General features: G+C 43.0%; 1 protein-coding gene across 1 annotated transcript in view; it reads left to right on the forward strand.

Moving 5' to 3' along the window:
• RAB12 (RAB12, member RAS oncogene family) overlaps window positions 1-5,739 on the forward strand; it is a 28,968-nt gene extending 23,229 nt beyond the window's left edge. Inside the window, exons 4-6 of the mRNA XM_033178317.1 lie at window positions 2,111-2,200; window positions 2,833-2,937; window positions 4,521-5,739. Of these exons, the coding sequence (XP_033034208.1) occupies window positions 2,111-2,200; window positions 2,833-2,937; window positions 4,521-4,634 (309 nt within the window). The 3' untranslated portion in view covers window positions 4,635-5,739. The remainder of the gene's footprint in view (window positions 1-2,110; window positions 2,201-2,832; window positions 2,938-4,520) is intronic.
• Window positions 5,740-26,020: the final 20,281 nt, after the last annotated feature.

Genomic DNA, 26,020 nt, shown 5'->3' on the forward strand with positions numbered 1-26,020 from the left:
TAAACATCATTTAGCCCATTATAGCCTTCGGGATAGGGATGTAGTCCTGTATTGTGGATGAGGCAAAGAAGAATTAAATTTACCCAGAATCAGGATTTTTTTTCTGGTAGCATGGACTGTCTAGACTACAGAGGCCAAACATGCTCATTCCACTACATCCAGCTGCTTTCATGGAATAGTTATAGGACATTTCATTTCTGCGGAAAGGTCACTTGGACACTCATCTCATGCACATCCACTGAGTGACAGCCTTGAAGAGATGGCCTTCTCCACGGTGCCTGCGGATGTCCCACGCGCCTCCGTCACCCACTGGACATCTGTCCTTGCAATTACAGATGCCCTTTAGCTCCTCATTTTGAACAAGAGGAGCTCGCGTTCTCCTTTGGCTCATGATTGAATCATACAGATAGCCAGCGTCGCTGTGGTTAATGTAAACCGTGGGTTCTCCTCTAAGAAACGTGTTCCCAAATACACATTTAGAAGGCAGAGCAGTTGGGAGTGGGATGTGATGATAAGACCGTTGACCACATTTTGAGTTTTTCCCCCCTTGTGCAGTAATTTCATGTTTAGTTCCTTTGCATAACAAGCATATGCAATATAAATTGGATTTTGTCTACACATTGCATTTAAACCTGTCTGCTAGATAACGTTGGAGGATGCTTGTTTGGCAGCTTTACCAAGCATGTCATTGATGATGTATGCCTCTTTAAAATGCGTTAGGATTGGTGGCCGGGTGTGGTGATTCACACCTGTAATCCCAGCACTTTGGGAGGCTAAAGCAAGAGGATCACTTGAACCCAGGAGGTTGAGACCAGCCTGGGCAACATAGTGGGACTCCATCTCTCTCTCTCTCTCTCTCTTTTTTTTTTTTTTTATTAAAAAAAAAGTGTTATGATCAGGGTTGCAAGGTTGGATCAGACCTCAGGTGGGGTGCCTGCCCCAGCCTGCTCTGCACTGGGCATCAGTCATACTGGGCCCTCCATTGGCATGTCAGTTGATACTGATGTCCCCTCATGTGGAAGTCGCAGAGTGCAGTCCTATAGAAATTAGAAGCGAACAGTGTTGGTAGTCTAAAACTTTTAGAACTAATAGGATGAATACAAAACCAAAAGAAATGGGCTAAATCCTACCCCATTTGGTACTTGAGTTTGTGAGTCTGTGCCCAGGTCTTGAGGTCTGATGCTGTCTTCTTTTTGTCATCATCTGCTGCTTTTCACTTTACTTGAGTGACAGCATCATTTCCTGAGTGCTTCCTGAGCGCAGGTCCCACTGCCCCAGCCCTGCGGCAAGTGCTGTCACTGTGACCCACACCTCCCTGATAAGGGGCTGGCACTCCTCACCTGGCTGCATGACTGGGCGATGGCCACACTATTCAGGTGCCTTTTGTTGCAATCGGTTTCAAAGAACTTTCTAGAAATACACAATTAGTTGCTCAAGAGACTTTAACTTCATTTTTAAAGAGAGAAATCTTTTTATGCCTATCTGTATTTTTAAACTTAAAAGTGTAGCTTAACTTTTTTTCCTGGTTATAAAATTAATGATACCTTCATTATAGAAATTTGGAAAATGAAGAAAAGCATAAAAGTAAATTAAAAATCTATAGCTCTGGCATCCTGAAAAACCAAATTGGCTTCACTCTATTTAGCATTACGTCTTGCTTATTTTGTGAATATTCTGTCACGGAGTCCTTCCTGTGTCATTCTGTGTTCTTCTGAAGCGTGTATTTTTTTAAATGCCTGTGTTTTTGAAATAACTTGATTCTTCAGCCATTTTGTTTGACTTTTAGGTTTTATTCAGTTGATAACCATTTTGAGTATACAGCTTTGCCTGCATTTTGAATAATTTCCCTAGGAAGGGGTCTTGGGAATTGTTGGGTCAACAGCCAAGAGCATTGTGGTTCTTAATGCCTGTGCCCCATTTCTTTCTAAGACGTAGTGAGCCCTGCCTCGCAGCCTGCCCAGCCCTGCCTGGGACCTGGTAGACCCTCAAAGACAGTGGAAGTGAATGGACAAATGGAAATGAATGAAAAATACCATGTTGGTTTACATTTCCGCTGTCAGTGTATGGCGATGCCCATCTTTGAAATGTGGCTTCTTTTAAAATTCCACAGTATGCTTCAGAAGATGCAGAGCTTCTCTTAGTTGGAAATAAGTTGGACTGTGAAACGGACAGAGAAATCACCAGGCAGCAGGGGGAAAAGGTGAGAGGGAGCGGGAGGCACGGTTGCGACACACTGTGCTTAGCACTTGAGGTACTGTTTCTTTTAATAAATTACTTATTGTAAAAATTACGAAGAAATGATTGATACAGTGATAACTGAGTCACATCCTCCTCTTTTGTTTGCTCTGTTTTGACTTCCCGCTCCTTTAAATTCATTCTGAAATGAAGGGAGAAAAAAACACATTAGTGTATACAGCATTATTACCTAACCTGACATTTTATACAGAGAAACATATTTTAAGCCATAAAGTTGCTTGTGTAATTTACTTTAATGTACTTTAAACTTCCTTGGTTTTTGCTAAGGATTGAATCATGGAGAAATGATGCTGTTCACATTTTAAATGTCAGATATGTAACACTTTTAGAAACTTAGGCAAGTCGTTTGACTAGAAGGTCCTGGCATCACCTTAAGGATTTTGATTGTCTTTTGTGTTGCTAGTTGCTTATAATGTAAGAATGTGCTATACTTGTGAACTTTATATTTGAGCATCAGTGGGATTTTCTACTCCTTAATCCCAGCCCTTCCCTTGAAACTGAACCCAGAGGCCTCATGCTTGCACGCAGGTCTGTGTGACACTCACACAGAGGAAACAGGCGTGTGTTTCTTCTCAGTTTGCACAGCAGATAACTGGGATGCGGTTCTGTGAAGCAAGTGCCAAGGATAACTTCAATGTGGACGAGATATTTCTGAAACTTGTCGATGACATTCTGAAAAAGGTAAAAAGAGTCTACATTATGAAAGTATATCATCTGAAACCTGTTGTTTCCTTTATTACTTTTTTATCGAGAAGACTGTATTTAGAAACCGAAGTACAGTGGTGGTGCTCAGGCGCAAGAAGCAGGTGTGGTTCACTCGGCCACAGGCACCCGGCCTGCTGGACCGACAGCCGCTTCCCATCCGGGGGCTTCTGGTGTCCTTGGGGTTGGTATGTGGCATACTCGCTTCGCTGTGAGATATGGCAGGGTAGACTTAAACCGGGTGTAGCATTGTGCTGTGTTTATTTGCCATTTGCTTTTTTCCCACCCCTGTTTTCCTGTGAGAATTCAGTTGGAGACCTAGCCAAGTCTGCAGGTGTCTTAGCGGAAAAGAGAGCCCCGTGGTGCCGCGCTTGCATCCCTTCCAGCTCTGCTCCCTGGTGGGAGCCACTTCCTTACAAAGACCTTTCCGTGATGCTGAGTTGCAAGAAAATTGCTGGACAGCTTCATTGAGCAGCAGCGATTTCTTCAGGCATCTTTAGGCTTACATTCAAAAATTGTTCATAAGAACTGAAGTTTATGTTATTAAGTGAAATTTGCTCAGTTCACACATAATTCAGAAGCTTCTAATAAAGTAATCGTTTAGGCTGGGTGTGGTGGCTCACACCTATAATCCCAACACTGTGGAAGGTGGGAGGATCACTTGAGGCCAGGAGTTCAAGACCAGACTGCGCAACATAGTGAGACCCCATCTGTACAAAAAAACTTAAAAATTAGCCAGGTGTAGTGGCATGTACCCAGTTGTGGTGGTCCCAGCTACTCAGGCTGATGCAGGAGGATTGCTTGAACCCAGGAATTTGAGGAATTTGATACAGTGAACTATGATTATATCTGCACTCCAGCCTGGGTGACAGAATGAGATGCTGTCGCTCAAAAAAAAAAAATGTTTATATAATTGCCAAGGTAGGTTATGTCTTTCTTTTTAAGTATACAACTACTCCTTGGAATGCAGACCATTTTTAAAATTTATTAATGTATTTTTATTTTACTTGGTTCTGTGAAAATACATGTTTATGAGGTTGATCTGGTCTCTTCTACCATAGGGTACTAAGTAGGCTGGGCATTGTTCATGTTGTGATATGAAGTGTCTTGAACATGGCTTTTTTTTGGCTTAATATTTTAATGTCTAATTGATCTTTAATGATCAGAGGACTTTCAATAACAGTACTGTGTTTTTTTATATAATTGTATAATTTGGAAAGCATTTACAGTTGACCCTTGAACAACAAGGGGGCTAGAGGTGCTGACCCCCTAAATAGTCAGAAATCGGAGTATAACTTGACTTTCTTAAAGTAAGCCAAGAAAATGGTATTAAGAAAATCATAAGGAAGAGAAAATGTATTTACTATTGGTCAGTGGAAGTGGACCATCATAAAGGTCTTCATGAAGCAGTGTCGTCTTCACACTGAGTAGGAGTGTGGGGGTTGGGTGGTCTTGCTGCCATACATGAGGGGGCCTGTGCAGTGGAAAGCCATGTTCGAGGGTCAGCTGTGTGTGCACCTTCTAAGGTTAACATGGGTTTGTCTTTTTTGTGTATCCTTTAGATGCCTCTGGATATTTTAAGGAATGAGTTGTCCAATAGTATCCTCTCATTACAACCAGAGCCCGAGATACCGCCAGAACTGCCTCCACCAAGACCACACGTCCGATGCTGTTGATTTCCTACTTTGGAGACAGAGTGGAAACGATTCCTGGAAAGGGGAAAAAACGTTCTATTCTGCACTACAATCATTTTGACAATTTCCTTTCGCACTTTGTAATCCAAGTCAGAGCTATACACTAACTTGTAAATATGCATATATGCAATCCTGGGTAAGTTTTGGTTATAAGTTACCTATTTCCCTCCAAATTATTATATTTCATTCATTACCCCAGTGTCTAGTGTACATACACTGGGAAACCTAGTACTTCTAATATGAAGAATGGGAGAAATGAAAGGTATAATGTTTCTTGAAATAAATAATATAATTGTCCTTGTTAATTATATTATGAGGACAGAAGATACTCGGATAAGAGAGAACGTGGTGCTTTGCTTACTGTTTTAAAGAAAATTTGTAAAACTAAAGACTTTTTGGAAAAAAGCTATCTTAAGTGCTTTTTCTTTATTTACAAGACATTTCCCCCCGTGGTAGCATCTGAAATATTGGAGTGTTCTGCCACGAAGCAAAGCTCCATTCATGGCCGTCACTGAAGGTTATTTATTAATGTTACGTAACAGTAGAATATTACTAGTTCGAGGGTTGGATTTGACTTGGTCCTAAGGCCGCAGAATCTCTCTCATGGCTTCCTAAGGGACGTACCTTTATGCTTTTAAGAACTACAAAGATTCAATAAAGAAAGAAGTGTTTTTGAAACTATAGAAAAAGATTTTAAAACACGCTGCTGTCCTAAACAAATCCTGTTTAAAGGAATTTTAAAGAGATGCATTTTACTATATGAGAGAACATACGTGTATTTGCCTAAACACTCTATACCTTTGTAATGATGAAACTTCCCCCTTTACGGTGAAGCTTATTCCGATTAAGCTTAGACTGTGTGTGTGTGTGTGTTTTTTTTTTTTTTTTTTTTTTTTGGTCTGATAATGAATTTGTGAACTCTATCTTTGGTATATCTTTTATTAAACTGCACTGTTTTGTTTAGTCAAGGTAAATAAGTAATTATGTATTTGAATAACTTGGTGTGTCTTGAGTGTTGTGGTATGAAAAGCATTGTGGTCTTTCTACACTAATGAAGTGCAAATAAAATTTTGTATTTATGAATGAAGTTGAGTTGCCATATTTATTTATCCAGTTATAAATTGTACATGTGACAGTATTCTCCATGAGCTCCACAGCTTAATCCTTTTGAGTGTTCAGACAGGAAAAGCATGGTCCTCCACTGGGGAAAAGAGTTTGATGGTTTCTCAAAGGGCTGAACATAGAGCTACCATATGATCCAGCAATTTGACTTCTAGGTTTATATCCAAAAGATCGAAAGCAGAAACTCAAACAGGTACTTGTACACCAGTGCCCATGGCGGGATTGCCCACAAGAGCCAAAAGGTGGAGACAGCCCCAATGTCCATCAGCAAAATAATGGATAAACAAAATGTGTGTTGTACAAACAATGGGATATTCATCCTTAAAAAGGAAGGAAATCCTGTCACATGTGCTGCGTGGTGAACCTTGACATTATGCCGAGTGCAATAAGCAGTCACAGAAGGACTGATACTGCCTGATGCCACTTACATGAGGTGTATGGAGCACCCAGATTCATAGAGACAACGTAGAATGGTGGTTCCCAGGCTGGCAGGAGAGGAGATGAGGCATTGTTGTTTCTGGGTGCAGAGTTTCAGCTGGGGAAGATGGACAGTGGTGATGGCAGCACAGCAGTGAACTGTAGCAAACTGTGGATTGTCGTGTCCTCTAGAAAAGAGTTTCAGTTCGTGTATATGCCTTTATCAGCCACAGTTGATCATGACTGCCGGTGATTTACGACCCTCACCTCCCAGCCTGCCCTTCTGTGTTCTGCTCTGTGATGCTGGGGCTGGGACTCCCAACTATATTCGCCAAACCCTCTTACTCTTCCTGTGAAAATCTGCTGGAGGAGCTAGAAGTTGGGAGGACGGAAGAAGGGGCTTGCTTGGCATTTTTCTATTCTCATCAGCCTCCCTGGAGCAACAACAGACCACCAGCTCTAGCCTCCAGCTTCCTGCAGGACCCCCGGCTCCAACCTCACTGCGCCCTGTCAGAGGTACCAGTGGCAACTGGGCTTGTCAGTGTCTTGGCAGCCAGGTCATCCTAGCCCTTGCTGGACTGTACCCTCAGCAGTCCCTCTGCCCCCTGGGATCCTGCTTCTCCAAGTCTGCATTCCCCTCTCAGAAGCTTGGACCCAGCCTTGCCGGGGTCCTTCCTCTGAGCTCCTGAGTTGTGGCAGTGCCCTCCTATTTTTACCCCCAGGGCCCTAGGGATGGGGGCTGCTTCCTTCACTTCTTCATTGGTTTAGAATTTGAACAACTGTGTAGTCCCCTGTAGTAAATCCTTCTGTTTAGATATCCCGCATTGGTGTCTGTCTTCCTAATAGAGGACCTGGAACCAGGAGTGATCTCAGGAAACATATCCTCAAACATGAGTTCAACAAAAAAAAGGTGGTGCTTGGCATGGGCATTTGTAGCTCATTCAGCAATCTGTGGTCACAACTCAATCTTGGTATCTGCGTTTTCAGTCTATCAACTGTAGTATTAACAAAAGTGCTATTCTTGTTTAGTAGGATAGTTTGTGGGCTAAAGTTGGACTTTGCAAGAAGGCAGTGTGGTTGGTAGCCCTTGAGTTTAATTTTTTTTTTTTTTTTTTTTTGAGTTTTGCTCTTGTTGCCCAGGCTGGAGTGCAATGGCGCGATCTCGGCTCACTGCAACCTCCACCTCCCAGGTTCAAGCAATTCTCCTGCCTCAGCTTCCCAAGTAGCTGGGATTACAGGTATGCACCACCACACCCAACTAATTTTGTATTTTTAGTAGAGACGGGGTTTCACCGTGTTGACCAGGCTGGTCTCGAACTCCTGACCTCAAGTGATCCACCTGCCTTGGCCTCCCAAAGTATTGGGATTACAGGTGTAAGCCACTGGCCCAGACTGATTAAATTTTTATTCTTAGGTTTTCCAGTAAGTATACTTTTGGGTTTTTCTTCCAATGAATACAATTTATGAGAGTGGGACTAGGGCTAAATTTTCTAGATTGTTAATCCCCACATTGTCTTGGGGCTGGTTATTCAGTATCTGGGCAGTGGTTCTCATGCTGTCAAGTGGCCTGTCTCACCTTTGGACAGCCCAGCAGTCCATTGTCTGATCAGCTGAAACGCAGTTTGATCCCTGTAGATTTTTGTTTTGTTTTTTGAGACAGAGTCTCACTCTCATCCAGGCTGGTGCAGTGGCACAATCTCGGCTGACTGAAACCTCTTCCTCCCAGGGTCAAGCAATGCGCCACCTTCAGCCACTCAAGTAGCTGGGATTATAGGTGCCTCCCACCACACCTGGTAATTTTTGTATTTTTAGTGGAGACGGGTTTCACCATGTTGGCTAGGCTGGTCTTGAACTCCTGACATCAAGTGATCTGTCTGTCTTGGCCTCCCAAAGTGCTAGGATTACAGACGTGAGCTACTGTACCCAGCCATTCCTCTAGATATTTTAAGGGAACTGTCATATATTTTTTTGTTTTTTTAATTTTGGAAGAGGGTCTCAATCTGTCGCCCAGGTTGGAGTGCACTTGTGTGATCATGGCTCACTGTAGTCTCGACCTTCCCAGGCTCTGGTGAGCCTCCCATCTCAGCCTCCTGAGTAGCTGGGACTACAGGTGCACTCACGACACCATGCCCAACTAACTTTTCTATTTTTTGTAGAGATGGGGGTCTCACTATGTTGCCCAGGCTGGTCTCAAACTCAGGCTCAAGCGATCTGCCTGCCTCCGCCTCCCAAAGTGCTGGGATTACAGGTATGAGCCACCATGCCCAGCTAGGAACTGTCTTTTTGAAGAACAGTTGCAAGTAATATTTTATACGTTTATAGCTCATTGTCCTAGGTTAGTGTCTTGTTTGGTTCTCACAGAGACTCTGAAGTAAGTAGAGCCAGATATAAAAGGAATTTTCAGTCATCTATGCAGATGGAGAGGAACATAATCCAAGAAAGAACAAATACAAACCACCAAGACCACAAGATCTGCAGATTTTGTTATGGCCACACAGTTGTATCTCTAGTCTGTGAACTGGATGCTAAACATCCTGAGTTGAGCGGCTTCATGAATGACAGTGGATTTCTTGTCAAGCAGTGGGGAAACAACAGGTTCATTCTCTGTGCACTCATCTCCAGCTGGTTCTCTTTCTATCTCCTCGGGCCTCAAAATGGAGTCACTAGTGGGCAGCTGGTTTAATTTAACGAATTGCTTAAAGTCTTTAAAATGAAATGTGAGGGGTGAATATTGGTTGATGACAACAGAACAGGAGATTTGCCTCGCGTGTCACCAGCTCTCAAATAAGCTTCCTCAAATTAGGGCTTTTACCATGAGTGACTTACATTACCAGGGAGAGGGAAAGTCCTTGTGTAGAGACGACGTGTTGCCTAGAATTTGTAACTCGGCTTACAAGCTACATAAGAATGGGTCAGGATGTGATAGAAGGAACCCATTATTTTTGTTGTGACACTGTAGTAACAGTTGAAATTTGCTGCGTGGTTGCTTTGTGCAAGGCCTAGATCAATACAACGACCCTTGAGTTTCAGGTGCAAGGGATGGTGGATCCGTAACTGGAACATGCAGCAGGGCAGCCTCTGTGAATCCACAGAAGATGCACCAAGTCCTGGGGAAGCTCAGAGAATAGAGAGGTCAGGGTCCGACTGTCAGTGTACAATGGCCCAGCCTCCACCTGTACACTGATGACTTCCAAGACTGTAGTGCAGACTACTCCTGAACTCCAAATACACCCATCAAACGACCTACTGGCATCTCCGCCTTGGTTGTATAGACACCTCTAAATCAACTGACATTAAAACTAATATTACCTTCTATTTAAAAACCAGCCCCCTGCAACTCGTCCTCTTATATTTCATACCTCAGTGAAAGTAACCACTGTTTAGCTAGCTTCCCAAATCTGAAACTTGGGAGTGGTCTTAGACCTCTTCTTTTCTATTCCCTACATCCCATTGGTCTTCAAGCCCCATTGAATTAAATCCTCTTCTCCAACCTTCTGCATTAATTGAAGTCCCTAGTTTCTCATTTGCATCCTTGCAGCAGTCACTGGTCTATGCATATATTGTGATTATTCTCCCTGTCTACAAAAATACTCCCAAGCTTACTGTGACAAGTCATCAAACAGATTCCGAAATTCCATTTGTCATCCTTTGTCATCCAAACAGATTCAGAAATTCCTTTTTCTCTGGACTTTCCCCAAATGGAAAGATTTTTTTTTCCCAACTGTGCCCAAGATTTAGAGAGAGTTCCTCTAATTGCTTGTAGACGGTAAGATTTTGCCTATTTAACTGAGTCTCAGGAAGATTAGGCAACTTGCCCAAATCTCTATAGCTAGCAAGGGGTAGAGCTGGCTGAGAGCCCCAGGTCTTTAGACTCCTTGCTGTCTTCTCACAGTCTGAAACGATTTACTAATGTTTTGGCTTAAGCATATAGTAGCATGTTCCTTATTTATTTCTAATAACCATTCAAGCAGGCTTTTGACTTCCCACCAACTAGAAGATGGCCCAAATGGCTTATGTTCTTAGTGTCATTTTAATTCACTAGAAAGCACTATAAGCACAAATCATTATAAGATGAGCACTGGCTTTAAATATCTATAGAATACAATTAGCAGGATGGTGATTTTTTTTTTTTTTTTTTAAAGACAGGGTCTCGCTCTGTTGCTCAGGCTGGAGTCAGTGGCATGATCACAGCTCACTGCAACCTCGACCTCCCTGGTCTCTGGTGATTCTCCCACCTCAGCCTCTCAAGCAGCTACAAACATGTGCCACTATGCCCAGCTTTTTTTTTTTTTTTTTGGGGGGGGGTAGAAATGGTTTCACTGTGTTGCCTAGGCTGGTCTTGAACTGGGCTCAAGTGATCTGCCCACCTCGGCCTCCCAAGTGCTGAGATTGTAGGCGTGAGCTGCCACACCTGGCCAAGATGGTTAATTTAATCCAACTGTATTAACAATTACATTAACTATAAACAGTTTAAACTTACAAACTGAAAGAAGAAAGTTGTTATATTGTTTTGTTGGTTTTGTTTTGTTTTGTTTTTGGGTTTTTTTGAGATGGAGTCTTGCTCTGTCACCCAGGCTGTAGTATGGTGGCACGATCTCAGCTCACTGCAACCTCCGCCTCCTGGGTTCAAGCCATTCTCCTGGCTCAGCTGCCCCAGTAGCTGGGATTACAGGCACGCAGCACCATGCAAAGCTAATTTTTGTATTTTTAGTAGAGACAGGGATTCACCATGTTGGCCAGGCTGGTCTTGAACTCCTGACCTCATGATCCACCCGCTTCAGCCTCCCAAAATGCTGGGATTACAGGTGTGAGCCACCGCATCCAGCTGTATTTTTTTTTTTAAAGACCTAACTATATGCTGTCTACAACAAACCCACTTTAAATATAAGGATGAGTTAAAAGGATGGAAAAATAAGTGTCATGAAAACAAACACTAATCAAAAGAAAGCTGAAGTGGTTCTATTGCTATCAGACAAAGTAGACTTCAGAACAAGAAATATTTCCAGGAAAAACGAAGCATTATATAATAATAAAGGAGTCAATTCACTAATACAACAGTAATCTTAAATGTGCATGCACCTAACAACAAAGCTTCAAAGGACATGAAGCAAAAATTGATAAAACTATAAGTAGTTGACAGATTCAGAATTACAGTTGGAGATTTCAATGCTCCTTTCTCAGTCAGCAGAACAAGTCAATATAAAATCTGTGAGGCTATAGAAGACCTATTTGACTTATGTGGCCTAATTCTACTCAACTTAATTGAACACTATCAAAAGGCAGAATATATTCATCCTTTTCAAATACACATGAAACATTCACCAAGATAGATTATTTCTGGGCCATAAATTTTTAACAAACTTTTTTAAAAATCATATAAAGCATGTATTATGCCACAGCTGAATTAAACTGGGATAATAACAGAAAAATATTTAGAAAATCTCCAAATATGTAGAAGATAAACAATGTACTTTCAAATAACCCATGTGGGAAAAAATAAAGACAAAAGGGAAATTTTAAAGTATTTCTAATGGAATGAAAACCCAAATTCAGTATATCAAAATTTGTATAATGACCAGCCTGGCCAACATGGTGAAACCCCGTCTCTACTAAAAAGACAAAAATTAGCTGGGCATGGTGGCAGGCACCTGTAATTCCAGCTACTTGGGAGGCTAAGGCAGGAGAATCACTTGAACCCAGGAGGTGGAGGTTTCAGTGAGCCGAGATTGTGCCACTGCACTCCAGCTGAGCGACAAGAGTGAAACTCTGTCTCAAAAAAAAAAAAAAATTGTATGATGTAGCTGAAGTAGAAAAGAAATAATAAAGATGAAGCATAATAACTCAATGAAATTAAGAACATGATAACAGAAAAACCAAAACTATCCAAAGAACTCAACAGCAACAAAAACCCCAATTAACAAATGTGCAAGGACTTGATAGACATTTCTCTGAAGAAAATATGCAAATAACCAACAGTGCATGGAAAGATGCTCAACGTCAGTCATCATTAGGAAAATGCAGAATGAAACCACAAGATTCCACTTCACACCCATTCGGATGGCTACTATAGGTGAAAAAATAACAAGTGTTGGTGAAGATGTAGAGAATTTGGAACTCTTACATATTGCTAAATGAGATATAAGATAGATAGCCACTGTGGAAATTGTATGGTGATTCCTCAAAAAATCAAGTACAGAATTACCATATGACCCAGCAATGCCACTTCTGGGTATATACCCAAAAGAACTGAAAACTGGTACTCAAACAGGTATTTATACATTCATGTTCATAGCAGCATTATTCAAAAGAGCCAAAAGGTAGAAACAACCAAAGTGTCGATTGGTGGATGAATGGGTAAACAAAATCTGGCATGTACATACATGTACAATAATTAATGGAATATTAATTATTCAGCCTTAGAAGAAACTTTTCTTTCTTTTTTTTATTTTAAATTTTATTTATTGGGTGGCTCGCAAGATGGCCGAATAGGAACAGCTCCAGCCCGCAGTTATGAATGAGATCAATGCAGAAGGCAGGTGATGTCTGCATTTCCATCTGAGGAACCTGGCTCATCTCACTGGGACTGGTTTGACAGTGGGTGCAGCCCACGGAGGGCAAGCAGAAGCAGGGTGGGGTGCCGCCTCACTTGGAAAGCACAAGGGGTCAGGGACCTCCCTCATCTAGCCAAGGGAAGCCATGAGGGACTCTGCTGTGAGGAATGGTGCATTCCGGCCCAGATACTATGCTTTTCCCACGGTCTTTGCAACCCACAGACCAGGAGATTCCCTTGGGTGCCTACACCACTAGGGCCCTGGGTTTCAAGCACAAAACTGGGCTGCTGTTTGGGCAGACACTGAACTAGCTGCAGTTTTTTTTCATACTCCAGTGGAGCCTGGAACGCCATGGAGACACAACTGTTCACTCCAATGGAAAGGGGGCTGAAGCCAGGAAGCCAAGTGGTCTAGCTCAGCAGATCCCACCCCCACAGAGCCCAGCAAGCTAAGATCCACTGCCATGAAATTCTTGCTGCCAGCACAGCAGCTGAAGTCAACATGGGACACTAGAGCTTGGTGGGGGGAGGGCTGTCCGCCATTACTGAGGCTTGATTAGGTGGTTTTCCCCTCACAGTGTAAACAAAGCTGCTGGGAAGTTTGGACTAGACGGAGCCCACCGCAGCTCTGCAAAGCCACTGTAGCCAGACTGCCTCTCTAGATTCCTCCTCACTGGGCAGGGCATCTCTGAAAGAAACGCAGCAGTCCCAGTCAGGGGCTCATAGACAAAACTCTCATCTCGCTGGGACAGAGCACCTGGGGGAAGGAGTGGCTGTGGGTGCAACTTCAGCAGACTTCCTGCCTGCCGGCTCTGAAGAGAGCAGCGGATCTCCCAGCACAGCGTTCGAGCTTTGCTAAAGGACAGACTACCTCCTCAAGTGGATCATCCCTGACCCCCATGACTCCTGACTGGGAGACACCTCCCAGCAGGGGTCAACAGACACCTTGTATAAGAGAGCTCCAGCTAGCATCTGGCAGGTGCCCCTCTGGGAGGAAGCTTCCAGAAGAAGGAACAGGCAACAATCTTTGCTGTTCTGCAGCCTCAACTGGTAATACCCAGGCAAACAGGGTCTGGAGTTGACCTCCAGCAATCTCCAGCAGACCTGCAGCAGAGGGACCTGACTGTTAGAAGGAAAATGAACAAACAGAAAGGAATAGCATCAACAGCAACAAAAAGCACATCCACAAAAAAACCCCATCCAAAAGTCACCTGCTTCAAAGCCAAAGGTAGATAAATCTACCAAGATGAGGAAAAACCAGCGCAAAAAGGCTGAAAATTCCAAACACAAGAACACCTCTTTTCCTCCAAAGGATCACAACTCCTCACCAGCAAGGGAACAAAACTGGATGGAGAATGAGTTTGATGAATTGACAGAAGTAGGATTCAGAAGGTGGGTAATAACAAACTCCTCCAAGCTAAAGGAGCATGTTCTAACCCAATGCAAGGAAGCTAAGAACCTTGAAAAAAGGTTAGAGGAATTGCTAACTAGAATAACCAGTTTAGAGAAGAACATAAATGACCTGATGGAGCTGAAAAACACAGCACGAAAACTTCGTGAAACATACACAAGTATCAATAGCTGAATCAATCAAGCAGAATAAAGGATATCAGAGATTGAAGATCAACTTAATGAAATAAAGCATGAAGACAAGATTAGGGAAAAAAGAATGAAAAAGAACAAAGCCTCCAAAAAATATGGGACTATGTGAAAAGACCAAACTTAGTTTGATTGGTATTATCTGAAAGTGACGGGGAGAATGGAACCAAGTTGGAAAACAGTCTTCAGGATATTATCTAGGAGAACTTCCCCAACCAAGCAAGAGAGGCCAACATTCAAATTAAAGAAATACAGAGAACACCACAAAGATACTCCTCGAGAAGGGCAACCCCAAGACACATAATCGTCAGATTCATCAAGGTTGAAATGAAGGAAAAAATGTAAAGGGCAGCCAGAAAGAATTACCAACAAAGGGAAGCCCATCAGACTAACAGTGGATCTCTCTACAGAAACCCTGCAAGCCAGAAGAAAGTGGGGGCCAATATTCAACATTCTTAAAGAATTTTAATCCAGAATCTCATATCCAGCCAAACTAAGCTTCATAAGTGAAGGAGAAATAAAATCCTCTACAGACAAGCAAATACTGAAAGATTTTGTCACCATCAGGCCTGCCTCACAAGAGCTCCTGAAGGAAGCACTAGATATGGAAAGGAAAAACTGGTACCAGCCACTGCAAAAACATTCTAAATTGTAAAGACCATCAACACTATGAAGAAACTGCATAAATTAATGGGCAAAATAACCAGCTAGCATCATAATGACCAGATCAAATTCACACATAACAATATTAACCTTAAATGTAAACGGGCTAAATGCCCCAATTAAAAGACACAGACTGAGCTGGGCACAGTGGCTTATGCCTGTAATCCCAGCACTTTGGGAGGCTGAGATGGATGAATCACCTGAGGTCAGGAGTTCGACACCAACCTGGGCAACATGGCGAAACCCTGTCTCTACTAAAAATACAAAAAATTAGCTGGATGTGGTGGCAGGTGCCTGTAATCTCAGCTACTCAGGAGACTGAGGCAGAAGAATCACTTGAACCCGGGAGGCAGAGGTTAGAGTGAGCCAAGATCACACCACTGTACTCCAGCCTGGTGACAGAGTGAGACTCCATCTAAAAACAAAAAGAAGAAGAAAAAAAGCAGCGGGGAAGAGCCCCATAGGCGGAGACCCCAACAAGTACAAAGGACTCAGGTGAGAGAATGTGAGGGCTATGGGCTGGGAGACAAGAGCGAAAATCCATCTCAAAAAAAAAAAAAAAAAAGACAGACTGGCAAAATGGATAAAGAGGCAAGACCCATCATCAGTGTGCTGTATTCAGGAGACCCATCTCATGTGCAAAGACACATATAGACTCAAAATAAAGGGATGGAGGAATATTTACCAAGCAAATGGAAAGCAAAAAAAAAAAAAAAAAAGTGGGGGGGGGAGGGTTGCAATTCTAGTCTCTGATAAAACAGACTTTAAACCAACAAAGATCAAAAAAGACAAAGAAAGGCATTACATGATGGTAAAGGGATCAATTCAACAAGAGCTATCCTAAATATATATGCATACAATACAGGAGCACCTAGATTCATAAAGCAAGTTATCAGAGACCTACAAAGACTCCCACACAATAATAGTGGGAGACTTTAACACCCCACTGTCAATATTAGATCAACAAGAGAGACAATTAACAAGAACCAGTGACAAAACCACATGATTATCTCAATAGATGCAGAAAAGGCCTACCATAAAATTCAACACCCCTTCATGCTAAAAACTCTTAATAAACTAAGTATTGATGGAACATATCTCAAAATAATAAGACCTATTTATGACACACCCACAGCCAATATCATACTGAATGGGCAAAAGCTGGAAGCATTCCCTTTGAAAACTGGCACAAGACAAGGATGCCCTCTCTCACCACTCCTATTCAACATAGCATTGGAAATTCTGGCCAGGGCAACCAGGCAAGAGAAAGAAATAAAGGGTATTCAATTAAGAAAAGAGGAAGTCAGATTGTCTCTGCAGAATGACATGATTGTATATTTAAAAACCTCATCACCTCACCCCAAAATCTTCTTAAGCTGATAAGCAACTTCAGCAAGTCTCAGGATACAAAATCAATGTGCAAAAACCACAAGCATTCCTATACACCAATAATAGACAAACAGAGAGCAAAATCATGAGTGAATTCCCATTCGCAATTGCTACAAAGAGAATAAAATACCTAGGGATACAACTTAAAGGGATGTGAAGGGCATCTTCAAGGAGAACTACAAAGCACTGCTCAAGGAAATAAGAGAGGACACAAACAGATGGAAAAACATTCCATGCTCATGGATAGGAAGAATCAATATCCAGCCATAGGAAGAATCAATATCGTGAAAATGGCCATACTGCCCAAAGTAATTTATAGATTCAGTGTTATCCCCATCAAACTACCACTGACTTTCTTCACAGAATTAGAAAAAACTACTTTAAATTTTATACGGAACCAAAAAAGAACCCGTTTAGGCAAGACAATCCTAAGCAAAAAGAACCAAGCTGGAGGCATCATGTTACCTGACTTCAAACTATACTACAAGGCTACAGTAACCAAAACAGCATGGTACTGGTACCAAAACAGAGATATAGACCAATGGAACAGAACAGAGGTCTCAGAAATAATACCACACATCTACAACTATCTGATCTTTGACAAACCTGACAAAAACAAGCAATGGGGAAAGGATTCCCTATTTAATAAATGGTGTTGGGAAAACAGGTTAGCCACATGCAGAAAACTGAAACTGGACCCCTTCCTTGCACCTTATACAAAAATTAACTCAGGATGGATTAAAGACTTAAATGTAAGACCTAAAGCCATAAAAACCCTAGAAAAAAACCTAGGCAATACCATTCAGGACATAGGCGTGGGCAAAGACTTCATGACTAAAACATCAAAAGCAACATCAACAATAGCCAAAATTGATAAATGGGATCTAATTAAATTAAAGAGCTTCTGCACAGCAAAAATAAACTCTCATCGAGTGAACAGACAACCTACAGAATGAAAGAAAATTTTTGCAGTCTATCCATCTGATAAAGGGCTATCATCCAGAATCTAGAAACTTAAACAAATTTACAAGAAAAAAAAAAAACCATCAAAAAGTGGGTGAAGGATATGAACAGACACTTATCAAAAGAAGACAATGTATGTGGCCCAAAAATACATGAAAAAAAAAAGCTCATCATGACTGGTCATTAGATAAATGCAAATCAAAACCACAATGAGATGCCGTCTCAGGCCAGTTAGAATGGCGATCATTAAAAAGTCAGGAAACAACAGATGCTGGAGAGGATGTGAAGGAATAGAAATGCTTTTACACTGTTGGTGGGAGTGTAAATTAGTTCAACCATTATGAAAGACAGTGTGGCAATTCCTCAAGGATCTAGAACCAGAAATACCATTTTAAAACCCAGCAATCCCATTACTAGGTATATACCCAAAGGATTATAAATCATTCTACTATAAAGACACATGCACATATATATTTGTTGCAGCACTATTCACAATAGCAAAGACTTGGAACCAACCCAAATGCCTATCAATGATAGACTGGATAAAGAAAATGTTGCACGTATACACCATGGAATACTATGCAGTCATAAAAAAGGAAGAGTTCATGTCCTTTGCAGGGACATGGATGAAGCTGGAAACCATCATTCTTAGCAAACTTATCACAAGAACAGAAAACCAAACACCGCATGTTCTCACTCATAAGTGGGAGTTGAACAATGAGAACACATAAACACAGGGGCGGGAACATCAAACACTGGGGCCTGCCAGGGGGTGGCAAGCTAGATGAGTTCCAGATAGCATTAGGAGAAATACCTAATGTAGATGACTGGTTGATGGGTGCAGCAAACCACCATGGCACATGTATACTATGTAACAAACCTGCACGTTCGGCACATCTACCCCAAATCTTAAAGTATAATTTAAATTTTTAAATTAATTAAAATTAAATAATGCATTTTAATTTATTAAATAAAACTTGAACTTCAAAAAAATTATTTTTATTTATTTATTAAGAAGGAGTCTCAGTGGGTTGCCCAGGCTGTCTTAAACTCCTGGCCTCAAGTGATCCTCCCACCTCAGCCTCCCAAAATGCTTGTTGCAGGTGTGAGTCATCATGCCCAGCCAAATTAACACAACTGATAAGCCTCTAGCCACACTGACCAAGAAATATAGTGAGAAGACGATTATCCATAACTGAAATGGGAGAGGAGAAATCATTACAGACGCTGAAGAATAATAAGGAGGCCGGGTGCGGTGGCTCACGCCTGTAATCCCAGCACTTTGGGAGGCCAAGGTGGGCAGATCACGAGGTCAGGAGATCGAGACCATCCTGACCAACATGGTGAAACCCTATCTCTCAAAACTTAGCTGGGCGTGGTGGCCCATGCCTGTAATTCCAGTTACTCGAGAGGCTGAGACAGGAGAATCGCTTGAACCAGGGAGTCAGAGGTTGCAGTGAGCCAAGATCGTGCCACCGCACTCTAGCCTGGCAACAGAGCAAGACTGCCGCAAAAAAAAAAAAAAGAATAAGAAGGAAAGAGCACAAACTATTCTAAGTCTATAAATTTAACAACTTAGATTAAATGGACAAATTTCCTACAGACTACAAACTGCCAAAGCTATAAAAAGAAAAAAAAAACAAAAAAAAAACGGGGAACTCTCTCAACCTGGTAAATGTTACCTACAAAACAACAGCTAGTCTTATCCTTGATGGTGGAAGACTTGTTGCCTTAACTTTAAGAATAGGAACAATACAAGGATTTCTTTTTTTAATTAAACATCATACTAAAGGTTATAGCCTGCAATAAGGCAAGAAGAAGAAATTAAGGGAAACAAAACAAAAGTATTTGCATGATTGCAGAGAAATTCACAAATAATTTACAGCAAAGCTGTTAGAACTAATAAGTGCATTTAGCTAGGTCACAGGATACAAGGTCAATATACAAAAATTTATTTGTATTTACTATCAATAAACACTTGAAGGTTGGATTTTTTCAAAGTACTGTTTAAATAGCACGCACATACCCACACACACAAAAAATGATATATGTAGGATCTACATGCTGAAAACTACAAAATTCTGATTAAAGAAATCAAAGACCTAAATAAGTGGAGAGATACATACCAATCCAATCAAAATCCCTACAGGATTTTTTGTAGAAATCAACAAGCTAATTCTAAACTTTATATGTAAAAGCGAATAAACTAGAAAGGCTAAAACAATTTTGTAGAACAACAAAGTTGGAAGATTCACACTATCTAATTTCAAGACTTAACTAAAAATTGACAGTAATCAAGGCATAAGGGATAAGCCAGGGATGGTGGTGCATGCATGTAGTCCCAGCTACTCAGGAGGTTGAGGCAGAAAGATGGCCTGGAGTTCAAGACCAGTCTGAGCAACATAGTGAGACTGTGTCTCAAAAAAAAAAAAAAAAAAAGGAAAAAGAAAAGAAGAGAAAAAAAGAAGAACAATAGTGGAGAAGAAAGGATAGACATACAGACGACTGGAACAGAATGGAATCAAGAAATAGATTCATACATGTGTTACAGATTGACTTTCAACAAGTTTGGAAAGAGGCAATTCAATGGAGAAAGGATAGATTTTTCAGTGAATAGTGCCGGAACAATTAGATATTCACATGTAAAAAAAATGTACCTCAATCTAAGCCTTGCACTCTCTCCAAAAAAAAGATCATAGACCTAAGCATGACACCTAAAGCTAAAAATCCTCTAGAAGAAAACAGGGAGAAATCTTTCTTCCAGCAAAGTCCTAACCCCGCTTGGCTTTCTGAGGCAGGTTGATAGAATTGTTACGATGATAAGTGAGATAGGAAAATGCAGATTGCTAACACAGTCCCTGCTCTTTTAAATATCTGTTGCTTTGTCAGTTTCCTTCTCTTTCCCCCCATGACTGATCCCAAAATAACTTACCACAGCCTATTTGACAAAAGCCAATGGAAGTATCAAGTGATTGTGAATACACTGAATACTAAGACCAGGCTGGTCATCTCGTGAGTCTAGCATTTTCATTAGGTTCTTAATTTTCCACCAGAAATGACAGCAGTCCTACCATCTGTTTGGTGCTTTTAAAACATACGGATTGCTCCTAATCAGCTACACAAATTGCCCACACTCCAAGCTGCTGAAATTGAGTACCAGCTTCAAATATCTGCTGCTCAACTTTATCAAAAATCCTGTGAAGCATAGTTTGAAAGTCACACTCTCTGTTATTTTCTTTTAGCATTATTTCCCAGGTCAAGATAGCTCGGACAGAGCTGCATGAGGAAACCATGGTCTTGACTCCAGGAATTGTCTTCTGACTTGGTGTTATGCCTTCATCTAAAATGAAACAACTTTAGGAAACCTCTCATGGAATCCATTATTACCTTTCGTGAACACACCGTAAATCTGCATTTCAACTTATTTATTTTACTTTGTTATAGTGTGTATGTCCATTAAGTCACCTCAAATCTCTTGGGAAAGAATCTAAAAAATTCTGGTGCTATAATAATCTCTGAAGAGTAGGTGCAATTATAAAAAACTTCCACTAGGAGGAGCCAGAGTACCAATGATAAAAATTCAGGTTACTCTCATTTATACGTTGTACAATTATTTTCTAAATTAGAATCTTTATTATTTTAAAAAACATACATAATTAAAATAGATCATTTGAATATGTGGATGTGGTATAATTTAGAAGAGGAATGTAAATTTTTAAAATTATGCCCTACATTTTAGCTGCAATTTGAACAGACATAATGAATTCAGTTGGAACTCAGGGGAATTTTCCTAAATAGAAGGCTGAAGACTTTTAAGCACAAGGAATTGTTAAATGTAGACAGTGCACAATAATTTTTAAAGGTAACTCTTTTGATAACATTTATTGTTTGCTTTTTTTTGTAGGTGCCATTTAAGGAAGACAAAACTGTATTTTATTCACTAAATCTACTTGGCATTTGCTTTTTAAACTTTAGTCATGGACTATACTCAAAGATGGTGACTCATGACCTTGGCGTATATCACAGGCTCTGCTGAGGACGGGAGTGGGGGTCTGTCAGTGACACAGTGGGGAGGGTCGTAGATAAAGAATCCACAAAAGATAGGGGTAGTCAAGGGCCAGTTTCCACAAAGCGGCACTGTCCTCACAAGACTGGGAAAGTGTTTAAAGAAGACCCAGCTGGGCGCGGTGGCTCACACCTGTAATCCCAGCTCTTTGGGAAGCCAAGGCGGGTGGATCACCTGAGGTCAGGAGTTCGAGGCCAGCCTGGCCAACACAGTGAAACCCTGTCTCTGTGAAAAATACAAAAATTAGCTGGGTGGGTGGCAGGCACCGGTAGTCCCAGCTACTTGGGAGGCTGAGGCAGGAGAATCACTTGAACCCAGGAGGTGGAATTGCAGTGAGCTGAGATTGCACCACCGCACTCCAGCCTGGGCAACAGAGAGAGACTCCGTCTCATAAGAAAGAAGAAGAAGAAGACTCAGCACTCTCAAGTGCAGTGTCAGCAGCAAAGAGACTGGGAGTGTCAAAAAGTCTCTGCAAAGGACAAAGAGGGAGAACTGAGTAGATGCTCTGATGAATTCTGTATGTAGGTAACCTGGACGAGGATACCGTAGAGTTGGGATCTAACTGACACCAGCTAAAGGAGAGCATGATTTCTCCTGCTATCTGATGATAGGCAAGTAATAATTAGGTTTAGGAAGTCAGGAAAGATACGAACTTTGCTCCGGTTTCTTTCCTGGGCAATGGAGATTAGGCAGAGGGTGTGCTTGGACAGGCCTTTGTGGGGTGAGCAGGGGTAGGTGGTAAGAAACAGAGTTGAGAAAAAGACAGTTCTCTCCTGGCCTCTTAGTGGGGAACCATCAGGGAGGCCAGCTGTGGCTCCCAGGGGCCCAGGGTCCTCTGGGCTGGGGGAACCAGGGCTTCTCGGGGCAAGTTCCCCTGGGGGGTTTTGGTTTGGTTCTGTTTTGTGTTGGTAGCTGTTGTTGCAGTATAACATATATAAAGAAAAGAATGCAAATCATGAGTTGTTCAACTGATAGATTTTCCTCACTGTGACTCTACTTACGCCCAGGACAAGAAAGAGACCAGAACCTCAGAAGTGTCCCTGCATGCCTTCCTGACCCCCTGGATTAGGCTGCTGGGTTGTGAACTTGACAGAAACAAACCACACACGGAGCGCCCTTCTGGGCCGGCTTCTTTTGCCCAGCGTGATGTTTGTGGGAGTCACCCGTGTTGCTGCAGGAGGCTGTCGCATGCCCAGCCTCCTTCCTTGGCAGCTGGCCTTCCCTGGACAGTCATTGGAAGAGAGTAGCAGATGCCAACACCATTGCTAGGATCAATTCCAAGAACCAAGGCTCAAGTTAAACTCAGTCCAATGAATATGTGACTTTGTGTTTTACCGGACAACTGTTTGCAGCATCTTCCAATAGAGTGTTCCTTCAGATTGTGGTCTAAATGATTGATTGGCATAACAAGAATGATTCCTTTGGGAGGCCAATGTGGGCAGATCACTTGGATCAGAAGCTAGCTTGGCCAACATGGTGAAACACCGTCTTTACGACAAATCCAAAAAATTAGCCAGACATGGTGGCATGTGCCGTAATCGCAACTACTCTGGAGGCTGAGGCAGGAGGATCACTTGGACCCTGGTGGCAGAGGATGCAGTGAAATGAGATCGTGACACTGCACTCCAGCCTGGGCAACAGAGAGTCCATCTCAAAAGAAAAAAAAAAAAGAACGATTCATACATGGCTAATGATTTGATACCAAATGAGCGCAAACAGGTGCTACACAGAACCTTGGCCTTGTTTTCACTGTTTTGGAAATAATAACATTGGTTCTGCTCACTCTCTGCTCAGATGAATTTACAGAGAAAGTTAACGCTGGCTGTGGTCACTCAGAAGTTAGGGCTTTTCAGTTAGTCCCTGTGAGATCGTCAGGAAGGCTAGGGACTGTCTTGGTGGTGGCTCCTCTGAGTCAAGTCATCATGTGTGTTCACACTCCTGGCAGGCTGTCCACACGTCCTCTTAATCACTTCACAGTGAGGGCCCAGGGCAAGGTGGCGACTCACCCCCACTGGCCCTCTGAAGGTCTCATCTCTGACGAGGTGGGTGACAGCAGGCACTTAAGAGCAGATTTCCTGAGAGCCAGGAGCACCTGCCGACTGGCCTAATCCAGCAGTAAAGTCCACCTGCTCAGAACCAGCCTGACGCTTTTTTGCATTTTGTGCCTGGCATCACTTGTGACTACTACTTGAAACTGCCACTGAAATCCATTTTCCTGTTATAGGAAAGGTCTGATTTCATAGGAAGAAATGCTTTAAATTCAAAGCAGAGCGAAGTCTGTAGCCGCCATCAGCTCTGAATCTAAAACTGTTGTGTGCTTCTGGCTGCGGAGGGCGGCTGCTGCTGTTCCATTTCGGATGCAAGTCTGGCTTTGTCATCACCAAGGTCACTCCCTGGCCCTCCCTGGTCACGCACTTCCCCAGGCTGCAGGCACGGGGGCCTTTGTAGATGCTTGCATTTCTTTTCTTTTCGGCTCCAAAGATCCAGGTTGCTGCTTGCTTTCTTCCTTTACCTTTCCTCCTTGGCAAGATTTTAAACTCCACCAAGATACTGTTTTTCCCTGTCCCTTGCCTTCATTTGGTTCTTTTCTAGTGTTTATGGTGAACTTTTCCTTTCTCCATTATCACACAACTTTCTTCATCATCACCATTTATGGTATTTTTCCTTCACCATAAAAAAAATGCTATAAGGTCCTACATACACTTGAAGCTCCTTCCGGAACCCCTGAGCCCACCGCACCCCCATGCAATAGCTTAGCTGCCTGCCGGGCCTTCCTCCTTTCTGGCCCCATCCTGCCCATCTCTGGAGGTTGCTGTGTTGCCATGGCAACTAGCAACGTGCCAAGTCAGCAAGCTCAGGGTAGGCTTGCCTGGCCTTTGGAGTTGGTCCAGCAGCCGACCTCCCTTAGCACTGCATGAAACGACCCCCTTAGATAGCGCCTTCATTGTCCTGGAAGGATCCTGCCAGCTCTCAGTTCTCACCCGTTCTGACTCAGTTACATGTGGGGACGAAGATCACCCCAGGTGAAGGGCAGCAGAAAGTTTTCTGTATTTTCTCTGCAGAGAAATCTGTCATCACTCTGTCCTCAGAGTAGGTTTATTGCAAAGTCAAGAATGAGATTGGGTGTAGTGGCTTATGCCTATAATGCCAGTAATTTGAGAGGCTGAGGTGGAAGGATCACTTGAGCCCAGGAATTTGAAACCAGCCTGGGCAACACAGTGAGACCCCATCTCTAAAAAAAAAAATTTTTTTTTTTAATTAGCCAGGCATGGAGATGCACACCTGTCATCCCAGCTACTTGGGAGGCTAAGGCAGGAGGATCACTTGAGCCCAAAATGTTGAGGCTACAGTGAGCCATGATTGTGCCATTGCTCTCTGGCCTGGGTGACAGTGTGAGGCCCTCTCTTTAAAAAAAAAAGAATGAATGTCTTTTGAGCTGACATGATGGTCTTTGTGTCTTCATAAGGAATCTACTTAGGAACAGGGAAGAGAAAAGGACTCTAAGAAATTTGGGGCAGGGAGGAACCACACCGATTTTATGACATTTGCAAGGGTAGTTTGTATTATGTTTCAACCTCTTGCCGTTCTTAAACTATAGGAGTAGCCGGTTGTCCTAGGGAAGGGTTTCTATGGCGCCACTGTGGAATTTCTCTCTGGAAAGCTTCTCGGTAAAGTAGCTTGAACACATCATGCACAGGCTCAATCACGTATAAAGCACTTGGTAACAAAGGCGCTGGGGCAGAGTGGCCGGGAGAGAAGCACCACAGAGAGGGGCAGAGGGAGCGGTAGGGAGAGAGGCGCCGTCACAGCAGCCTGGGAGACTCAGCCAGGGGCGGCCACCAGCCTGACCTCCCCAGAAACCCCCCACCCGACAAGACAGTCGTCTGGGGACCTGCAGATGATGAAGTTAAAAGGACTTACTCTTCCCTCATGCATCTTCGCGACTCGTGGTGCTGATATCCACAACCACGCTCAGATGGACACTCGGCTTCCTCCCAGGCCATCCGTGACAGACGTGGCCGCTGGAGATGGGCTGGCCTGAGAGGCAGCCCCCGCGCAGAACGCCCGTGCCGGGGAGACCCCTGGACCCCAGCAGACTCCATGTGCGCTGGAAGCCTGCCCTTCCTGACTGGGAACTGGGAACATGCGCTGGATTTTCTGAAGCCTCCGTGCCTCCGTCTGTAAGATGAGATTGTGGGGAGGAGGACGCACCTGTGGGCGCCCCAGCGACGCGGGCTGAGAGGCTCCAACTCCCTCCTTTGCTGCCGCGAAGAAGGGCCTGTTCCCCGGAGGCCAGGTGGGCTCCAGGTCAAGCTCGCAGAGGGGCCAGGTCTGCTCTGGATGTGAGGGGGCCGCACGTCCCCTCCCTGCACAGCCCCCGCCCATGTCAGCAGCCTCTCCACCCTCCTCAGCTGACCAGAGAAATCCAAGCAGGCCCTTGGCTTTCAAGACTTTGCTTTAGCCATGCCTAAGTCCTTCACTGACGTGTCAGAGGAAGGACAAGAGGCTTTGTTGGGTTGGGGCTGGAGCCCCGTGCCCGGCTGTGGGTGCTCCTGGGAGAGCCTCGCCCGGCCCTGCGCTTCCCAAGAGTTCGCCGGG

Source organism: Trachypithecus francoisi, unplaced genomic scaffold (assembly GCF_009764315.1).
Source record: "Trachypithecus francoisi isolate TF-2019V2 unplaced genomic scaffold, Tfra_2.0 Lachesis_group19, whole genome shotgun sequence".
Taxonomy (NCBI): domain Eukaryota; kingdom Metazoa; phylum Chordata; class Mammalia; order Primates; family Cercopithecidae; genus Trachypithecus; species Trachypithecus francoisi.